Genomic DNA, 20,202 nt, shown 5'->3' with positions numbered 1-20,202 from the left:
TTTATTTTGCCAGATTGCTTTCAGAAGCAATGTATGACTTCAGTGTTGTGTTGGATAACACCTACTACAGTTTGACATGTTTATTTGTTGTTTGGATCACTATACTAGGATGCAAGCTTAACAATGGCAGGGATTTTGTCTGGGATTTTGTCTCTTTTGTTCTCTTCTTTGCCTGGCTTAGAACAGGCACTCAATAACTATTTAAGTGAATGGATATTTTGTGAATTTGATCTTCTCAAAGCTGTAGGGTAGGTAGACTGGATAAATAGACTGTGATGTCTGTTTTCCTGTGCCCATTATTCAGATGAACAAACTGAAACACAGAGACCAACTGACTTTTTGGGTTACACATTCAGATACTAATAATAGGATTTCTTGTTCCTTAGTTTTATCCAAACCTGTTTTGAGGTACATGTTAGGATTTATAGTTTTTCTAAAAAATAAGTTCTTGAGAGTCAGAATCTGACAAAATTAGCTTTCCAACTCTCAAGTATTTCGTAAATATTAATGTATTTCTAGCACTCTGAAATAAAAAAAAATCGGAGTTCAGGCAGAGGGTGATCTTAGCTGGGTAGACTTGAGGTTTACACTTTTGTGCACTTTATGGCACTTAGTGCTTGGCATTTAGATGAGGCACCATTTGTGTTTGTGGAATGAATGAATGAGCTCTGTCACTCTGGAGTCTTTCACTCTGGCTGTCTCTATGGGAGACATATGGCAGTAAACAGTTAGCTGGAAAGAGCGGAAGGAGAAGACATGAAGAATACATGGGCCCTAGAAGTCTGCTTTCCCAGAAGCAGCGGGCCATGTTAAGAGCTCGGGCTAGATGAGAAAATGGTCCAAGGGAAAGTCCTGGTGATCAGCGTTAACTGGCTTAGTAAAATAGTGGAAGCAGAGCCTCTATGAAGAAAAACAAGCACCCAAGGTTGGACCTTGGAACATATCTACCTAGAGCCTAGTCAGGAAAAAGAGTATATTAAGACCCTGGTAGTGGTGGTGGTGGTGGTGGTGGTGGTGGTGGTGGTGGTGGTGGTGGAGGTGAAGTGTCTCATACATTTTAGCTCCAGTAATGGAAGAAAAGGGATTTACTGTAGACCAGGCACTGAGGCCAGCACTTTATAGACGTTATCTCTTTAACCCTCTCTACAACCCCATTAAGTAGATGGTAGGATCCACATTTACAGGTAAGGAAACTGAAAGACCTAGCAAGTTACTTAGTTACCAAGTTAACAGAGCTGGGAATTTGAGCTTAGGTCTACCTTGCTGAAATCCCTCTGCTCCTTTCCTAGACCAGTGTTCCTCTGGAATGGAGAAGGAAATGAAGGCCTCATTTGTTCGACATATGCAGAAGTTTAAAAAACAAAAGGCTCGGGGCTGGCCCCGTGGCCGAGTGGTTAAGTTCGCGCGCTCCGCTGCAGGCGGCCCAGTGTTTCGTTGGTTCGAATCCTGGGCGCGGACATGGCACTGCTCATCAAACCACGCTGAGGCAGCATCCCACATGCCACAACTAGAAGGACCCACAATGAAGAATATACAACTATGTACCAGGGGGCTTTGGGGAGAAAAAGGAAAAAATAAAATCTTTAAAAAAAACCAAAAAAACAAAAGGCTCCTAGAAATAAATATTAAATTCTGTCGGGCTTCTCTGTCAGAGAAATGCTACAGCAGCAGCAGTCATATTAAGCAGCTGTCTCTCTTGCTCCTGAGTTGATCAGTTCCAGGAATTTGGTTTGCCTGTATTTCATGGATAAAATGCAAGCATGGGCCTTGGGCTGTGTGTCTGAAAAGTTCCATAGTGCCCCTTCTCTTCATTGGAGGAGAGAAGGCCTGGTGTCTGCCTAGAGAATTATACTGTAATGTCAGATTTTTTGCTGATTAAATGGTTTCCTGTAGTCTGATTGAGTTTCTCTCCCACGCTAATCTCCTTGTCTTGTTTCTTGCTGTAGTTTGTGATGGCCATAAGATGGGGCTGCAGCCTTGCAGTCAGCCTTAGGGAAAGGCTGAGGGGAGGTGGGGCATCAGTAGGTCTCAGAAGCGATTGTGTGGGAGCTGTTGCTTTAGGACTTCTTATTGCTTTTCTTTTGTGAGGGGCATTTTTTAGCTTTCCAGGAAAGGTGGGTAGGGCTGTGCTGATACAAGTCTTTAGGGCTGACGTAGAGTCAGGCAGGCTGTTTCTCTCTGCCGTGTGGTCTGCATTCTTTTGGTGTAGAATAAACAGCTGCAATAGGGACGAAACACACGTAACCTCTTTCCTTCCACTCAGTTCAGAGCTCTTTGGGTTGTGGTGTTATCTCATTTGTCAGACACTATATTGAAAAATCAGGGTGGGTCAATCCCATTGACATACCAGGGTGATTTTTGAATCCAACTTTTTAGACTTGTACTTCAGACTTCCTGCCCTACTGCAATGTAAGTAGAAACCATCTGGGCCTCATTTTAGCAACTTCCTCTCTTACTCCCAAATAGCAGGTGTTATCTCTTTGTTTGAATCTAGTTGCCAGTTCAGAAGAGTGGGGCATCCTCCTGTTTCACTTGAATACAGACTTCCATCCCTGCCACAGTGAGAACGTAGTGTAACATGGGCTTGAAATTAAAAGTCAAACAGGAGTTCGTTTTCTGGCTTTGCCACTTAGTAGCTGTATAGCTTTGAGCAAATTAATCAACTTTCTTAAACTTCACTTTCTTTACTTGTAAAATATAAAATAATAGTTTTGACCTCATATGATTACTATGAGAATTAAATGAGATAATCCGTAGCTTAGCACAACATTTGGCACATAACAAACACTAAAAAAATGTTAGCTATGAGCAGCAGCAGCAGCAGTAATTACTGTTGGGCATTTGTGTCCACTGTTGTTCAGCAGAGCTGCTGCTGCTCTGTTGTGTTTGGAAGCAGTATCCTTTTTACCCAGTGTCCATATACTATACTCAAAACTGATTTCTGGGTTTTTCTTCTATGTGTCATTGGCCAGCACAATGAACAGATCTTTCTTTCTCTCTCTCTTTTCGTTTTTCTTGGAAAAGGAGGCAAGCAAATGCTACAAGAGGCTAGATCTTTAAAGCCTGTGTTTCTTTTCTTAACTATGAGGATTAGGCTCTGTTTTCTCTTCGGGTTATAATTTGATTAAAATAATATTTTTTCTCACCTGAAAAAACTGAGAATATGTCCATCTTGCTTGATATTTTCTTTTGGATATCTTGCTGCAACAATTGAAATCTGTTTCCTTTCAGAGTCTGGGGCCATAATTGCAGGATCCCCAGCCCTGGTTCTTCCCGGCCCTTCCCTTCCTGATTAGTACCAGAGCACTAGTTTGCTTTCCCCTCTCTCTCTCTCCTCCTCCTTCCTTCACGTTACCTTCTCCTCTGGCCTCCCTTCTTCCTCCTTTCCCCTCCCTTTTCCCTTTACTCTTACATTCCCTCCTCACCCTCCCTAATTTCTCCTCTCCCCTGGTTTCTAGCTCCTTTTTGCTTTCTGTTTGTGTTTCTGAGGGCAGTGCTCCAATTACCTCATATTTGGAGAGAGGAAGCTGCAGCCAATCCGGTTTCTGTCTGCTTTTAGGTCAAGTGATTTCTGAACTGCAGTGAGATGCTTTGAATTTGTCTTGTTGCAGCTCTGAGCCTGTAAGATGGCTGTCTGAATCGGCAGCGGCTGGAAGAGACAGAGGCGGGGAGGGAGGGAGAAAGAATTGGAGGGATTGCTGGCATACTGCATGTTTTTAAATGTGCATCTAATCCGATGAAGCCAAGGTTGGGATTTCTCTGGGATCCCAGGACCGGCTTAGCTGCGTTTTTCTTTTAGGAGAGGAAGGCGATGGGAAATTCACTGGGCTGTGTTAAGGAGCCAAAAGATTCAATAGCTATTCCTGGGAAGGCTCCCATATCTCCTAAGAAAAGGGTTCGGTTCAAAAGGAAGTGGAGGGGGAAGAAAACCCCTACTCCTGAGCTATCTCATGAGGAAGAACCCTTGGAAGGAACTGGAGTCATTGAAGAGACCAAAACCCTAAGGAAGTTAACAGTGAGTCTTGGAAAAGAGGAAGGAGTGGGAGGGGTAGAGCATCTGCCCCCAGACATTTTACTGCCTGGCGAGGCAGCCCCCAGCTCAGGGGTGGGAGATCAGGGGATGATCGTGCAGGTGAAGGAGAGATTCCAAGGGGAGATCCAGACTGCCCACCTTTTGTTGGAGAATGAGTCATCAGTTGCCAGAGGGGTCTGGGATTCCCTGGAGGAGGGGATGACTGTCATTGCTCACCTGCTTGATAACCCAGCCGAAAGGAACTGTGAGAAGTCAGTGAGCCAACTGGTGGAATTTCCGAGGACAGCATCCTGCAGCAGCAGGGCTGTGCTGCTGCCTTTGCAGGGAGAGACTGCAGTGGAGAAAGGAGATACTCAGCTTGGATTTCAGAGCAGCACTTTCCCCAGGACAGACTACCCCACTGACGCTGGAAATCAAGACCAACTTTCAGACAGCTGGAGTGTGAGGGGAGGAACCAAGGGTATTTTAAGTGCCCCTCAGACAGGTTCCTGGATTGCAGAAGGTTCTGTTCCTTCCTCACTACTGGACCAGTCAAGAGGCCACAGGCACACACAGCCTGCCCATGTGGGTCGAGTTCCCCCCCAGGGCCCCAGACTGCCTACTTCTCAGAGTGATTTATCCATCAGTGGCATGACCGTGAGCATTTTACCCTCCTCCTCTGGCTATGGCAGCGATGGGCCACACTTACATGGGATCCAGCCTAAAGATATAGAACCTGAAAAGAGCTCCACATCCTTCTCCGAAGAGGATGGCACCTTTTCTTTGGAGGCAAGCCACACCCCATCTTGGGGTCTGGAGGAGGTAGGTGGGCATGTCCAAGAGGTAATAGAGCAGCTGTTTGGATCTCTGGCCCTCCCACTTATTAGAGTGGAGTGTGGTGAGTAGTGAGGATCATGGAGCTTCTCAAACTCACCCCTGTGTCGCTTACTGAGAGTTAGTGACTGCTGGGCTTGGCAAGCAGAATCTATTTCAGGTCTGCCCCTTGATGCTTGAAACCAAGTCTTGTTGCCTCGGGGGAATCTGTGATTCTGGGTAACCATGCAGCATAATTGCTCAAGCTGTCTGGTGGGGTCATCTCTCAAAGGGTGATGCTAGGTAGTACTTACTCTCAAGCAGGTCTGTTTATCAGCTTCCCTACTACAAGAAGTTGTGGTGTAGTACAAAGGATGATGGGAAGCTAGCAAATCTCTAAAATGAATGTGAGAGGGGTGAGGAATATGGAAGGGGTTGAGGAGTGGGGCAGCTATCTTCAGTATGATTGCTCTTCTCCCCTAGAGAATGATGATCCTACTCCTGCTAGAGCTGATGCAATCCCACTCCTGTGGGACACTGCTAATGACAATACTCATTCAGTATTTGTATAGGTGGCAAGGGCTAGTCCTCTTTTGGTTCCTAATTCCAGTGTTAGAGGAGAGGAGCATAGACTTTTCTGGAGAATAGTTGATTGGGGGGTTAGGGCAGTTTAAAAGTTCAAGGCTTAAAAAAGTTCCTTTCCTGATTGGACTTGTTTATGGCTCTAACAGGTTTTGTTTATAAGGTATATACTGAGGCATAGGTGGTGGCGGCGGCGGCGGCAGTGGTGGTGGTGGTGGTAGGTGCTGTGAATGTTTTTAGGGTCAAGGAGCAAGTGAGAATTCAAGAGATCTGGGCAGTGAGAGGAAAGGACGATTTAACCAGACTCAGGGTGGCACAAGGTCTGGCATGTAGGTGTATGATTGTGTAGGTGACTGAAGTTGTAATTCACCAATGACTGAAGAACTTTTGTTCGCGTGTCAGCCTCTGCAGCGGAAGAAATAAAACACTTTAGGATCCCAGAGCAGAAAGAGATGGAAGAAGAAGGAGGGCATTTCCTTGCTGAGGCTGTGGGCAGCTGCCCTGAAGTCTACAGAGCAGGGATGTGGCCTCCCTACTGGTGCCCTGCTTGTCATCAACAGTGTGAGGCTGAGGAGAGACATAAATTTTAAACTGATCTGTGCTTAAAATGTCCTCTTTGGGGACAAGTTTCCCCCATGGACAGGCTCATCTCAGTGACCTTTGTTTTTATTGACTTTGGAGACTCTCAATAGTTGGAGAAAAAAGTGGTCGTTGAAAAATATTTATTATATGTTTGGGTAAGAGCCCTCCTTGGGCTTTTCCATATAAAAATGGATGTGTTTGTATGTGTGTTAAAGTAGGAAGGCAGGCAGTGAGGCTGCTGGTGTGGGGGTGGGGGGGGGCGCTGTTTATGAGTTTCATCAGATAAGAAGGAATGTCAAAGTCAGCCTTTATCTTTATATGGAATTGGCATGGAGTAATTGGGGATAAAACCAACTGCTGAACTGATTGCTCTTTTGATACCACTGGCATTAAAGTTGCAATTGTGGAGGCATCGTGATATTTTAGGATACATGCTCATAATTGAGTGAGATTTTCAGAAAGTTCGGAGTGTAAAATTTGAAGGGACTCCTAGTGGAAATCAGTCCTAGATAGTGGACCGTAGGTGACCATGGCACTGTTAGTATGGGATCCCCACACTGGGAAAGGAAGGTTCCGAATAACTCTGTGAGGAGTCTTAAAGAAAAGATTGGTGGGAGAAGCCTTTGGACCATGATCTTTAAGTTGATAGTATCGACAGTGGTGTGATTCTTTGGCTGTTCAGGATGTGAATCAAGTTGGTATGTGACGTTTTCTGGACAGCCAAGCTCTACATCCCATCCCTTCTACCCTTTCAGGGCAGACACAGCCAGACTACTCACTTTCCAGCCCAGGCTGGAAAACAAAGTGACTGAGTGTCAGGTCAGATGGCTGACATGTCTCTGAGGCCCTGTGTCCATCATGTGATATAGGGATCACAGACTGACCATCCTCTATGACAGATAAGAAGTAACTTCTCAAGATAAGTGTGGAATCCCTTCAGAATGAAAGTCCTCAAGGCCAAGGGGCCTGAAACCCTCACTGGTCTCTGAAGGAACTATCTTCAGGGAGCTGCTCCCTCACTTGCAGGCTGTTCACAAAGCCTGAGGACAGCAGCAGCCAGAGACAGAGGCAGTGTGTTCTGACACAGCAAGCCTGTAAAATGTGGGTTGAGACTGAAGGCAGGAGCCTATGACTGGAGCGTGAGTTTCCTCTGCTGAGCATGAGAGCATAGGGAGGACACAGGGTCAGGAGAGCAGCTACTGCTAGTCACACACCAGCTCCTTCCTAAGAGGCAAGAGCTGGCAGTTCAACAGTGTGGGGTTTTTTAATCTGTTTTTTGCTGCTTCTTTTGTTTTATTTTTAACATGTCAGAGTAGTAAACCTCCTCAGAACGTAATCAGAATTCCAGAGTGGTGTCTGTCCTTGGCATAACTCAGGCTGCATTGTCTCTCTTGTTGATCAGTCCAGAGCATGTTGATGGGAGTGGGACCAGGCTGTGGCTGGACACAAGCCTCGCAGTGGGTTTTCAAGATAGAGAGAAATGAGAACTAATTATGATTCTTGCTGAGTGTGGGATTTAGATAATAGAAGATAAGTGGCCCGCTTTCCTATTCACCTGGTGTTGTTGATACTTCCCTTGTGGGAAATAGTTAACACAGAAGCAGGATGACAGGAGCCAGCTGACAAAAATGGTTTTCAGAATGGTAAGTAGACAAGCACTAGGAGCTGGATGGGAGTGGGTTAACAGCAATTGTACTTTGATGTCAGACAAAGGCCTTCTCTAGCCCATTCCTTCTCTCAGGAGGACTCCCTACTCCCAGCTGCTATCAATATCCACGATACCTGGCTTATTGGAACAAGGAAAATTGCTGAAAATCCCTTCCTCCTCCCTATCTTGGCTCCCACTGCCAGTCTCCTGCCCACGCTGTTAGTGGATCTGTTGAGTGAAGAATTTGGCTCTATACCAGTGTCCTTGCCACAAGCCCTCAGAGTCCCTACAATTTCGGGTGAATAGTCAGATAACATTGGGGGTAGAAATGATGAGATAGAGATTAGTTGGTATATTTTTTTCTGGACTCAGGCTTTTCAGTTTACAAGTATCCCTTTCCCATTTCTCCTCCTTAATTATAGGGAGTTGTTTTACTAATATTGGCTTTGTATTGCAAGAAGAAAGCAAAAATAAACCAGATGATTCTATTGGAGGGATGTAGCAGTTAAAGTTTTACAGTTAGAGCTTTGTTTAAGAAAAGGTTTTTTTCTTTTGCAAAAAATCTTGCTTAGGGGCCGGCACCATGGTCGAGTGGTTAAGTTCGTGCGCTCTGGTGGCCAAGGGTTTCGCTGGTTTGGATCCTGGGTGCAGACATGGCACCGCTCGTCAGGCCACGTTGAGGCAGCGTTCCACATGCCACAGCTAGAATGACCCACAACTAAAATATCCAACTATGTATTGGGGGGATTTGAGGAGAAAAAGCAGGAAAAAAAAGAGGAAGATTGGTAACAGTTGTTAGCTCAGGTGCCAATCTTTAAAAAAAAATCTTAATTAAAAATATTACTAAGGAATCATTATTTTTTAGGTGCAACAATGATGGTGTGGTTATGTTTAAAAATGTTATCTTTTAGAGATACTTACTGAAGGGTTTATGGAGGAAATGATATGTGTGGGATTTGCTTCATGACAATAGAGGAGGGGCGAAGTGGGTGGAGTGCAGGTGAAACAAGAATTAGCTGTGAACTGATAACAGTTGAAACTGAGTGATGGGTATGTAGGAGTTCATTATACCATTCTGTCTCTTTTTGTATTTATTTGAAATTTCCCATTTCAAATGGAAAGTTAAGAAAAATAATGGTGAAAGTTATATAACACATATACTGAAAGAGGATCAATATCTAGAATATATGAAGTGTTGTATAGGTGAAGTGGTTAAGAGAGTAGAGCCTGATTGTCTGAGTTTGAATTCCAGCTCTGCTACTCACTAGCACTATACCTTGGGACAAGTTACTTAACTTCTCTGTGGCACAATTTCCTCGTTTGTAAATTCAGGATAAGAATAGTATATACTTTTTAGGGTCGTTGTGAGAATTATATGTGCTAACATAAGTAAGAATGTTATCGTTTAAAGAATCCCTACAAATAAACAAGAAAAAGGTAAACATCCTAGTAGCAAAATAAAGGAAAGCCCAGGAATAAGCAGTTCACAAAAAAAGAAACCCAAATGCCTCATACACACGAGTCTTTCTGCCTAGTAATCTAAGGTATAAAAATCAAAACAATAAGATACCATTTTATACCCATCAGATTGGCAGAAAATAGAAAGTCTGAAAATACCAAGTGTAGACGAGAATTTAGAGTGATGGAAAACCTCTTCAGCCCCTGTGGGTGGAAGTGTAAATTGGTACTGTTATTTGGAGAGTAGTTTATCCATGTTTAGGATAATTGAAAAATGCCCATATTCTATGACCTAGGACTTCCATTCTAGCTATATTCTATAGAGAGACCTCTACAACTCTGAATGTGAATACTGAAAGGAACACCCCTGACCATTACCTAACGCTGGTGTTGGTCATAAAAACAGCTGCCCTTAGATCCCTCTAGCCAGGCATTTGTAATGAACTACTGCATTGTACCCTCTTCTGCTTCTTGAATGAAAGTTTTCAAAGTCTGGCGCCTTCCCTTGTGGTGGGATGAGGTCACCTAGAAACTTCAGGATATGACTCAAGTACCTATTTGCTCTTACATCGTCTCATTTCCTGAGACTTACATAGACTTAGAAAGTCCAAACTTTTCATCCTGGTGTTTCAGATGCTCCATTATCTTATCTAATCTTCTCTCCGATATCAGTCCTACCTGTCTTAATGGGCAACCCCTTAACCGTCTACTATTCCTGTTTCAACTTATGTCAGCTTCCAGTCTTTGTTTGCATCCACTTTCTACCTGGAATTCTTCTTTCTCTTTGTCTATTCTATAATGTCCTTCAAGGATGCATTTAAATAATACTTCTTGAAGAAATAGTTTTTATCACTCCAGCCCATACTAACTTTACATTCTGCTAAGATCCTCTATTGGATATTACTATTTACTGTATTACCGTTGCTCTTTTTGGGCCTTTAATTATGTGGAACTCTTTTATGTGACCTGCCACATATGACTAAATATAAGGTAAGATTTTTTTTTTCCCTCCAGATCTTAGCCTTCAGAAGAGAGAGATTCTCTTTGTATTTGACTTTTTATAAAATGTTTCTTGTTATTGGGCTCTCAGTGAAATTATAATCAGTTTGTGAAAAAGGATGAATGAATTTGTGTCATCGTCTGCTAATTCAGTCAACAGCAATTTTTGTAGAGGTCAACTGACATAATTGGTTAAACAAAAAGGAGAGACCAAAAATGTAAGAAAGTTTTAGTTATTGTTCTTGGGAATATAACTTACTAGTTTGAAGTGTTGAAAGTAACTATTTAAAAATTTTTTTAATTAAAAATTAAAATGGGGCCAGCTCCATGGCCGAGTGGTTAAGTTTGCATGCTCCGCTGCAGCGGCCCAGGGTTCGGATCCTGGGCGCAGACATGGCACCGCTCGTCAGCCCACGTTGAAGCTGCGTCCCACATTACACAACTGGAAGGATCTACAACTAGGATATACAACTATGTATGGGGGGCCAGGGCTGGGGGGGAGTTGGGTAGATAAAGCAGAAAAAAAAATTAAAATAATCACATTAAAAATTTTTTTTTAAAATCACTCATATCACTTATAAAACACACGCAGCAAGTGGTCGCATTATGGAGATCATACATAAATACTAATAGAATAAAAGGAAAAAACCTAATCCACTGTTAATGGAACTGGATTCTTGTGTCTGGGCATGAAATTTCCACTGAGAGCATAGATTCAGAAAAGTGCTATTATATCTCAAAAATCTTCAGAAGGAATGTACATGACATGTTCTAGACAATTCACTCAAAACATAGCTTTATTTTTTTTAAAAAACAGCTTATTGCTGAAAAAGACAATGTCAAAGATGCATGTGAAGAGTTTGAATTACAGTATAGGTAGAAGAAGCATTAATACTAAATTAATGCATTAGTATTAATTTTAAATATATATATGTGTATAAATAAACATAAAAATTTGTATGTTCAAGAGGACCACAAAGCTTTCCTTTCCTCCATTTTTCTCTTCCATTCGCCTGTTGTCATTTGGGAAAATTTGGGACTGCCTTTATTTGGGGTAGCCTTATTTTAGCCAGGTATGGCATGTCTCCACTAAGTTGTTTCATGGCAAGCATGTCTCCTTTTCTGTGTCCTCTTTTTCACCTGGCTAACTTCTACTTATATTTTGAAACTTAGCCTAGATGCTGTCATCTCGAAGTCTCTTGGCATTGTCAATTTGGGTTACTTGCTGATCTCTGTCACAGCGTGGATCTCTCTGTATAGTATATTTGTCTCCCCCACTAAACTGCTTGAGCTTGGCACCCCGAGGTTCTGCTTTTGTGTTGAGATAACAGGAACTTAAGCACAGCTCCTAGAACAAAGTGGCTGCTCAATAAATAACAACAGAACAAGTAAATGGTGTTTGACTTTTTTTGTTCTTTCTCCATAGTGCCTTGCAGTGTTAAGCACAGATGAGATGTTGTTCAGTGAATACTTAGTGAATTATTAGGAACACATTAAGTTTCTAGATATGCTTCAGAGGAGGAATTAATCAAGCCTTGGGAAGTGTGGGTTGAAAGAGAATTCAACTAGATGTGCATAGCCTCTGGGATGGTATTGAGGCTGTCCTCCCTCTCCAAATGGCTTTCTTTTAAAAATCCAGAGGAGGGAGAAAGCTCCCTGACACTGAAGCTGGGTTTCTGCATTTGGGAGATTAAGGTAAAAGCTTCTGCTTAGCCCAAAGCCAGCACCGTGCACATCACATGTGAGCATTTCATGGAGAGATGGACGAAAGCCAAATTTAATTACTGAGATGGCTGTGACGATAATCCCATTTTTCTCATCCAGTTCACAGTCTAGGAAGGGCCCTCATCCAAACATGGTATTTTTGCTTTCCCTGAGGGAGCCAAACATTTCTCTGTCTCATTATAACCTTGTGGAAAATCTGAAATAAAGCTGTTCATTGAACTATTTTCAGTGCAATTTACAAAGATATTGTGATTGGCAGATAGGAGATGCCGTTAGAGAGATTGACTGTGGTTGTACTAGACATACAATATCAATAATTAACTGGAATTTCTTTTTTGGGTAAAGAGCCCAAATACTCAGATTTCATTTTGCTTATTCAAATTCTATCCTTTTTCCCTTGAACAAATCTGTTTCCTGTTCTCAATGTTTTGCCTTAATGTGCATGTGAAGCTCTACAATGAAAGAACTGGGATATGTCAGTGCAGGTGGCATTTAGCCATGGAAATAAGCAGTTAGAAATGTTGTTAAGGAGAAGTGGGATAGAATTGGTACTTGGGAGGGGCTGTTTACACTGGAGTCAGGTCTGACTCAAAGGCTTTTGATTTTTATTATTGGTAAAGAGTATTTTATAGCTTTCATTAGAAAAGTAAAGTGTGCTCATTATCTAAAGTCTGAAAAAAAGAAAATTCAAGGGAAAATAAAACTATCCATAGTCCCACTCCAGGGGAGACAACCATTGTTAATATTAGCCCAGGCTTGTTTGATTATTCACATTGCTTTGAAATTGCTAAGTAAATTTGCTGTCAAAAAAGTAACATGTCTCAGGATTCTAGGTGGGCCTTACCACAAAATATATTTATTTTTTATTTTCATTGCGTTGTTTGTAAACCAAGGGATTATTAATGAAAACATGTTAAGTGTTCTCCATATGACCAGCACAATGCTAGGTGCAATGGGCCACAATCACTGATTCTCAGAATTGCAGGTTATTTCTTCCAAAGCATCTCAACTTCTGCTTGAATGTGTCTAGTGGCAAGGAGCTCTCCCTCATAGTGGCTGCTGATATTCAATTTTAGATAGTTCTGATTGTTCCAGCTTCTCAGGAAACCTATAGTCTTGGGGAGATAAGATCAAATGTATGAAATAATAGCCAATAATGCACAGTAACGTTTAATTAAACAGTGATACCTGCTGTCAGTGCTTGGGAGTTAGATGAGAAAGAATTGAAGGCAGACCATCATCCATACAAGGAAGAACAACGGGACCTCTCTTTGTTTTACACAGCCCTGTGTCTGGGCTAGGTGCTTTCCTGTAGAGTTGATTATCACAGCAATCCTGGAAAGGTAGTAGGTATTATTTCCACTTTACAGATGTTACAGCTGAGGTGCAACTTGCAGTTGGTAAAGTTGAGATTCAAATCCAGGTCTGTGTGGAATCAAAGGCATGCACTTTCTGCTCTCCCACACTGCCATCTCTCTAAAGTAGATCTTGTGCTAGGTTTGGGGGATTTCTTAAAGTAACTTTTTTTCTTATTATAAAAATGCGCATAGAAATAGAAGATTTGGAAAATATAAATATCACCTATAATGCTTCATTTAGAAATAACTAATATAGACTGGTAATAACTGATTACCAGTTTGATACATTTCTCTTCTGTATTTACACTCACATACATATATGCAGCTATCACATAGATTATGCACTTATGTATATATATGTGTATATAACTATATATATTATATTGTTTGTATTCTTTTTCTTTTTGTAAAATATGGTTATTTTCCTATGTCATTAAAATTTTCTAAAACATACCTTGTTAAGTGCCTCAAAGAATTCTACCATGTGTATATACTATAATTTGTAACCAATCAATGCCTTATTAGAGTTTAAGTTCTATAACTTTTTGCTATCATATTTATCATGTTTTGATAGTATTTTGTTTTGATAAACATTATTGTATAAAATTTTTTGTGCTTGTCTCTGGTTTCCTATCAAGTTTATAAATATTTTAAGACTTTTGATTCAAAACTGCCATCCAGAGAACTTATATCATTTATACTCTCACCAGTGGCAGTGTATGAGAATATCCAATGTTAGATATTCTCTCCAATACTGAATAGTATCATTAAAAAATTTTCCTAATTTGGTAGGTGAAAAGTGATGTCTCATGGTTTTAATTTGCATTTCTTTGGCTGCTAAAGAGAGTGAGTATATATTGGGGTCATCTGAAGTGCTGCTAGCCTTGCCTCTCCCTCTTTTTCTAAGAGACATAATGTATGAAGAAGAGAAAGTTAAAAGGCTTCATCTTATTTATCCTAAATTACTCCATGTGCTGTCTTTTGGCAGATCTCTGACATCTACATTAGTGGAGAATCAGGGGACATGTCAGCCAAGGAGAAGCTGCTCCTGTGGACCCAGAAGGTGACAGCTGGTTACACAGGAATCAAATGCACCAACTTTTCCTCCTGCTGGAGTGATGGGAAGATGTTCAATGCACTTATTCACCGATACAGGTAAATATGGTGGAATTTCATTGTGCCTGGAGGGGCTTCTTCTCATCTCTTGCTTGTAATTAGTTATAATACCACTTTTCCCCTCAACTAAGAATCAAGGCTCTGATTCATTTTATTCATTTAAAAAAGGAATATGTATTGAACTCCTACTATTCAAGGCACTGGGCACATATAGCAGTGAAGAAAATAGCAAAAGTTCTTGCTCTCATGGAGCTTACCTTCCAGTGGGGAAAATAGGCAATAAACAGATAAATGTATGCTGTCGTACAGTGCTAAGAGAGTGACAAGGGGTTGTGGTACTTTTGACAGGGTGGTCAGAGATGGCTTCTCTGATGAGGATGTTGGAACAGAGCCATGAGGGTGTGGGTCATGAAGGCCTCTAGGGACAGAGTGTGTCACTTAGAGGAAGTAGCAAGTGCAAAGGGCCTGAAGTAGGGGCTTGTTTGGAGTGGTTGAGGAACAGCAGGTGGCTGGGGTGAGATGAGTAAGGAAGATAGGAATGTTGAACCACAAAAGGCAAAATTATTGCACTCTTAGTGGTCATAAATACTCCTCAATTTTCACTCTGTATTAGTTTATGATACCTTTCCCATGAAATCCAACAAACCTACTGTTGTGTAAGTTTAGAATTAGGGAGCTCTGGGCTCCTGGCGTGTAATTAAAAATGGGCTTAGTACCCCTCTAGACCTCCTGCTTTCTTTCTAACTCATTCAGTGTTTCTCAGCTTGAAGTACATTTAAGAGGGTTCTTTGTGTAAACTCATGTATGATGTGTAGATGATGGCCTTTCATGTGCTTTGGTGGATTTTTACAGACCTGATCTGGTAGATATGGAGAGAGTACAAATCCAAAGTAACCGAGAGAATCTGGAACAGGCTTTCGAAGTGGCAGAAAGACTGGGGGTCACCCGGTTACTGGATGCAGAAGGTGAGAGTTCACCAAAGTTGAATAAGTTTAGCATATACTCGCTATTCCTTCTCCTGGCAGGTTCCTTTGTTTTCACTAAGAAATTTCTTACACTTTCTTTCCCAGATGTGGATGTGCCATCTCCAGATGAAAAGTCTGTAATCACTTATGTGTCTTCGATTTATGATGCCTTCCCTAAAGTCCCTGAGGGTGGAGAAGGGATCAGTGCTACGGTAAAAGAACACTTTCCTAAAATACCTTCTGACTTTGATTTGTTTGGGTGGAATGTATTAATTAGACCATGTTTCTTAAATACTTGTTATATACAGAGCAAACTGAATCCACATCCTCTTTATACATGGTCATTGTCCTTGATCCCTGGGAAGCAGTCTAGATAGCGCTAATTTTGTAGCATCCAGCATAGACTATCCTAGATGTCAGGAAATTGAATCCCCTCTTGAGAGCCCTTGAGGAGCTTTGAAACTGGGACTTTGAGCGTTATACCGAGCAGCTGGGTAGGCAATTAGAGGAAAGGATTTCCTGTGGTTTGGGATGGCGTGAGCTACTTTCTCCTGTGCTTGTTTTGCATACTGCTAATCAGAAGGTGTGTGACATCTACCTTTTGGCAATAGGAAGTAGACTCCAGGTGGCAAGAATACCAAAGCCGAGTGGACTCCCTCATTCCCTGGATCAAACAGCATATAATACTGATGTCAGATAAATCTTTCCCCCAGAACCCTGTTGAACTAAAGGTAAAGTCATGGATTTAAATAGTTTTTTGTAAATTCATTCTAGAGAGTGAGTCTCAGAGCTTGTTGCTGCTGGCTTCTGGGTGAGGTGATTTGAGAAACTGGGCCAGGTTACTTGCATCCATTCATTCATTCACCAAATATTAATTTTGTAGGCACTTTATAACCAATATATACACTTCAAAGAAACAGAAATTCTGGCCAAGGAAAGAGAAAAAGGAAGAATTGAGGAATTATATAAATTGTTAGAGGTAAGGAAACTTATCTTTTGCTGAGACTTGAGTTTGGTGGTGGCCCTGTTGTTGCTTAGTCAGATTCCTGGCGTCCTCCTCCCAGCCTGCATTAACAGCGATATTCTCAGGGTGACCAATCTAGCAGCGCACTCAGGCTGCTCTTGAAATTTATGGTAAAGGGAAAGTATCAACTATCTGTATTTTCTAAAGGGCCTGTTGAAAAATGGCATACATTTATTCAGAAGTCTTGAGTTTTGTGGATGTTTTCCTTTTTCTCAGAGGGAAGCTAATTCTTTCCCTATGATGGAAAGAAAAGAGACTTCCATTCGCATTTTGATTCCTAGAGAATTTCAAGCTGTTGAGATGGGCATTTAACCTTTCTGGAATGGGGATTATTGAGAGGACAGGAGGATTTGTGGAAAATGTAGAAGGAATGGAAGGATTTAAAGCACATAGTCCCTGTATTTTAGAGGTGACTTTTTTACTCTTACCTCAAGGTGAGGTACTGCTAAATATTCAGTTGTTTACTCTTATTAGACAATGAGAAAAACTACTGAATGGCTGGGTAAAGAAGCAAGAAGTGATGTACAAAGAATAAATAACAACTGAGGGTATGGCTGTGGTTTTGGACTAAAAGAGTATCTCTGGGTTTTTTAAGGTGTGGATTGAATTTGGCCGAATTAAACTGCCTCAAGGTTATCACCCTAATGATGTGGAAGAAGAGTGGGGAAAGCTCATCATTGAGATGCTGGAGCGAGAGAAATCGCTTCGGCCTGCTGTGGAGAGGTGGGTGCAGAGCCTGAAGGTGATCTGACATTACTTACTGGGGCCACTTTGACCCCCACGCTTGACAATGGTTTTTATCTTATTTTAGGCTGGAATTGCTGCTACAGATTGCAAACAAAATCCAGAATGGTGCTTTGAACTGTGAAGAAAAATTGACACTAGCTAAGAATACACTGCAGGCCGTAAGTCTGTGACTGTTTTGTCTCACCTCTTATGTCACATGTTTTCCACTTCTCAGCCTGTGCTCTAATGGTTGAAGTTAACAGTTGAGGAGTCCAGCTGTGTTACTTCCTTACTCTCGGAATTGCAGTGCTCCCCTTGGCTCCCTCGGCCCTAGTGGGTGTGCGTTCTCGAACTCTTATTCTTCCTTTCTCTCTCAGGATGCTGCTCATCTGGAATCAGGACAACCAGTCCAGTGTGAGTCAGATGTCATCATGTACATTCAGGAATGTGAAGGTCTTATCAGGCAGCTGCAGGTGGATCTCCAGATCCTACGGGATGAAAATTATTACCAGCTGGAAGAGCTAGCTTTTAGGTGAGGAAAACGGGACTCAAATGGAGGGCTTGCACACTGTTGAGGATCATGGATCAAGAGTCAGGCACTGAATCTTGTAACTTGAATCTTGAGGTCAGTGTCTCAAGAGGGGATACTACAGGTATTTTGGGCAGGAAAGTTCTCATGGTGGAGGACAGTTCTCTGTTGTTGCAGGCCCCTGCCCTCTAAGTACCTGTAGGATTCCCTAATCATTGTAGCATCTTATAACAGCCCCACATGTTTCAGAGTGACTTGCAGGGGTGTGATACCACATCTTGTTTAGAACTGCAGGTGATCCAATGCATCATTTTATAGAGGAGGAAACCAAGACCCACAGAGGGGATGAGGATCATCTGAGTCACATGGTTTGTATAGAGCCAAAACTAGAACCCACATCTTTTGGCTCTAATCCCTTGTTTGTTCTGTTTTACCATGAAGGAGTTATATAAATGGGTATTGGTTTGCCTACCTCCAATTAACACTGTAATTTGGCATTTGCCTCAAAGACAACTCTAAACGATGAAGATGTTAATAAAACCACCTTACGTTCATACAACACTTTTTCTTTCTCAAAACACTTCCTGATATGATCTCACTTTTATTTTTACCTCATCCTTGTCAAATGGATAGGGAAGGTTTTTGTCTTAAAAAATGTGTTACAGATTTAAATCTCTTCCTTCTATCTCTTCCATTTCAGGGTTATGCGTCTACAGGATGAGCTGGTCACCTTGCGTCTAGAGTGCACAAACTTGTATCGGAAGGGCCATTTCACTTCACTTGAACTGGTTCCACCCTCTACTTTGACCACTACTCATCTGAAGGCAGAACCCCTGACCAAGGGAAGCCATTCTTCTTCTGCCTCCTGGTTCCGGAAGCCCATGACTCGGGCTGAACTTGTGTCTATCTCCTCCTCTGAAGATGAAGGCAATCTCCGATTTGTGTATGAACTACTCTCTTGGGTAGAAGAAATGCAGGTGAGTGTATGTTCCAAATGCTTATGCAGTGCACTGAGGTTTACTGGATCCAGCAGCTTTTCTAAGAGGACTAGGGTTCTCTATGTCCCTTGTATAGATTACCTTAATTGTTGATGCTGCCTAGGACCCACACCCTATTCTCCTTAAATTTTAAATGATTGGGATCAAAGCATCATAATCCCACACTGAATAGCGTAGCCTATTCTAATTTGAAGCCATTTGGATATCTCTTCTGTTCAGCTAACTGTGCCCTAAGTGGAGCCTATAGGAGAAACTCCAAAGTCTATAAATCTCGGTTATCTTTTCTAAAATTTCCTCATTGGCAGAGGAGCTTATTCTTCACATTTGTTGTTCGTCTTAGTTCTTAAGTTGAAGCAAGGCTGCAGTGTTTCACAATTCTAAGGGGCGCTATTTATATGTGTTCTAGGATGATGGTTCAAGTTCCATATTGTCCTTCTTGTCCTTCTAACCCTTTTGTATTAAATTCTTCCGATCTCCTAATGATGGATTCCCCATGGACCAATAAATGAAAATATCCAAAGACAAACTAACTCTTATAAAATTATCTTCCATTGGCCAGGGTTGATGCCATGATAGTTCTTTCTTATATCCGCTCTATTTGTGAAATGAAGAGACTCCATAAAGGCAAATGCCTAAACTATATAGTTAGGCCTCTTCAGCCTGTGGAAACACCTTTCTAGGCGATAAATTCAGGAATGCATTCCTACAATGCAGCATAAATGCTACCTCTGCTGCTGTGGTTGGTGGGGTTTAGTCTCCAGCTCCTTGGGGGTGATGATGGCATGTTTTCCTGTAATAGGATATGGTTTAAGTATCTTTTTGCCCAATCCTTCACCTCCAGCCCCCTTGTCCAGATATCAATTCTAACAATTTTCTTTCTCTGCCAACCCAGCAGTAAATTATTATATAAGTATTTTTTCTTTTTTAGATGAAACTGGAGCGAGCAGAGTGGGGCAATGACCTGCCTAGTGTGGAATTGCAGCTGGAAACGCAGCAGCATATCCACACCAGTGTGGAAGAACTGGGCTCAAGTGTCAAAGAGGCCAGGTTGTACGAGGTGCGTGGCATTCAGAATCCATTGTGGGAGGTTGGGGCAGGGCGGGTAATGGGGCAGCATGCACAGTGCTGCTCTCACTGAGGAGGAGGGGGCTCTGGAAAAGAATGACAACCATGAGCAGCCCTTTACAACAAATTCGCTTTTCACATGAAGTGTCTCTTTTGCTCTTTGAGAATACCTTGTGAGAAAGGTATTTTTATTAGCCTGTTTTTTTACTAAAAAGTCATATTGAAAGCTAAGGTAAAAATTAGTAAGTAGTGGATGCAGTATCCAAACTCAGGCCCTCTGCTCCAGAAGTTTATGCTCTTTGCACTTCACTGTCTGCCTGTAATAGAGAGCTGGTATAGAGAAACTCTTCACTCAGTCTGTCCTCTCCCTCACTCACTCAGTCTCCCCATTTTTTATTTCACCTCTCCCCTTTAAAAAAGCAATTGAGTAGTTTGGAAATCATCAGGCATAGGTTTTGCTTGGAAACCTCCCAGAATTAAGGGAAGCACAAGACGGTGAGGTCTGTCAGTTGCAGTCACCCTGCTGAACTGTTCCTCATTTAGTGCTGCTCCTAGCTATGAAATCTGACCCAGAGATTTGTTGTGTATTTTCTTGGAGTAAC

At 41.9% G+C, this 20,202-nt stretch overlaps 1 protein-coding gene across 49 annotated transcripts in view; it reads left to right on the top strand.

Annotated features, from left to right (window-relative positions):
- MACF1 (microtubule actin crosslinking factor 1) overlaps positions 1–20,202 on the top strand; it is a 323,957-nt gene that overhangs the window by 147,449 nt on the left and 156,306 nt on the right. For 30 of the 49 annotated variants that reach the window (XR_011537445.1, XM_070610246.1, XM_070610244.1 and 27 more), the window contains exons 1-11: positions 3,567–4,834; positions 14,166–14,332; positions 15,146–15,258; positions 15,364–15,470; positions 15,870–15,989; positions 16,142–16,237; positions 16,878–17,005; positions 17,094–17,187; positions 17,386–17,540; positions 18,238–18,514; positions 19,464–19,592. Coding sequence is in view for 48 of the 49 variants with exons in the window: in XM_070610246.1 (XP_070466347.1) it covers positions 3,812–4,834; positions 14,166–14,332; positions 15,146–15,258; positions 15,364–15,470; positions 15,870–15,989; positions 16,142–16,237; positions 16,878–17,005; positions 17,094–17,187; positions 17,386–17,540; positions 18,238–18,514; positions 19,464–19,592 (2,409 nt within the window). In the remaining variant the exon portion in view is untranslated. Of the gene's footprint in view, positions 1–3,566; positions 4,835–14,165; positions 14,333–15,145; positions 15,259–15,363; positions 15,471–15,869; positions 15,990–16,141; positions 16,238–16,877; positions 17,006–17,093; positions 17,188–17,385; positions 17,541–18,237; positions 18,515–19,463; positions 19,593–20,202 lie in introns of those variants that run through there. The other 19 variants (XM_070610253.1, XM_070610252.1, XM_070610266.1 and 16 more) reach the window with 1 other exon arrangement.

This window comes from Equus przewalskii, chromosome 2 (genome assembly GCF_037783145.1).
Source record: "Equus przewalskii isolate Varuska chromosome 2, EquPr2, whole genome shotgun sequence".
Taxonomy (NCBI): Eukaryota; Metazoa; Chordata; class Mammalia; order Perissodactyla; family Equidae; genus Equus; species Equus przewalskii.
This window is presented reverse-complemented; position numbering and strand designations above follow the sequence as displayed.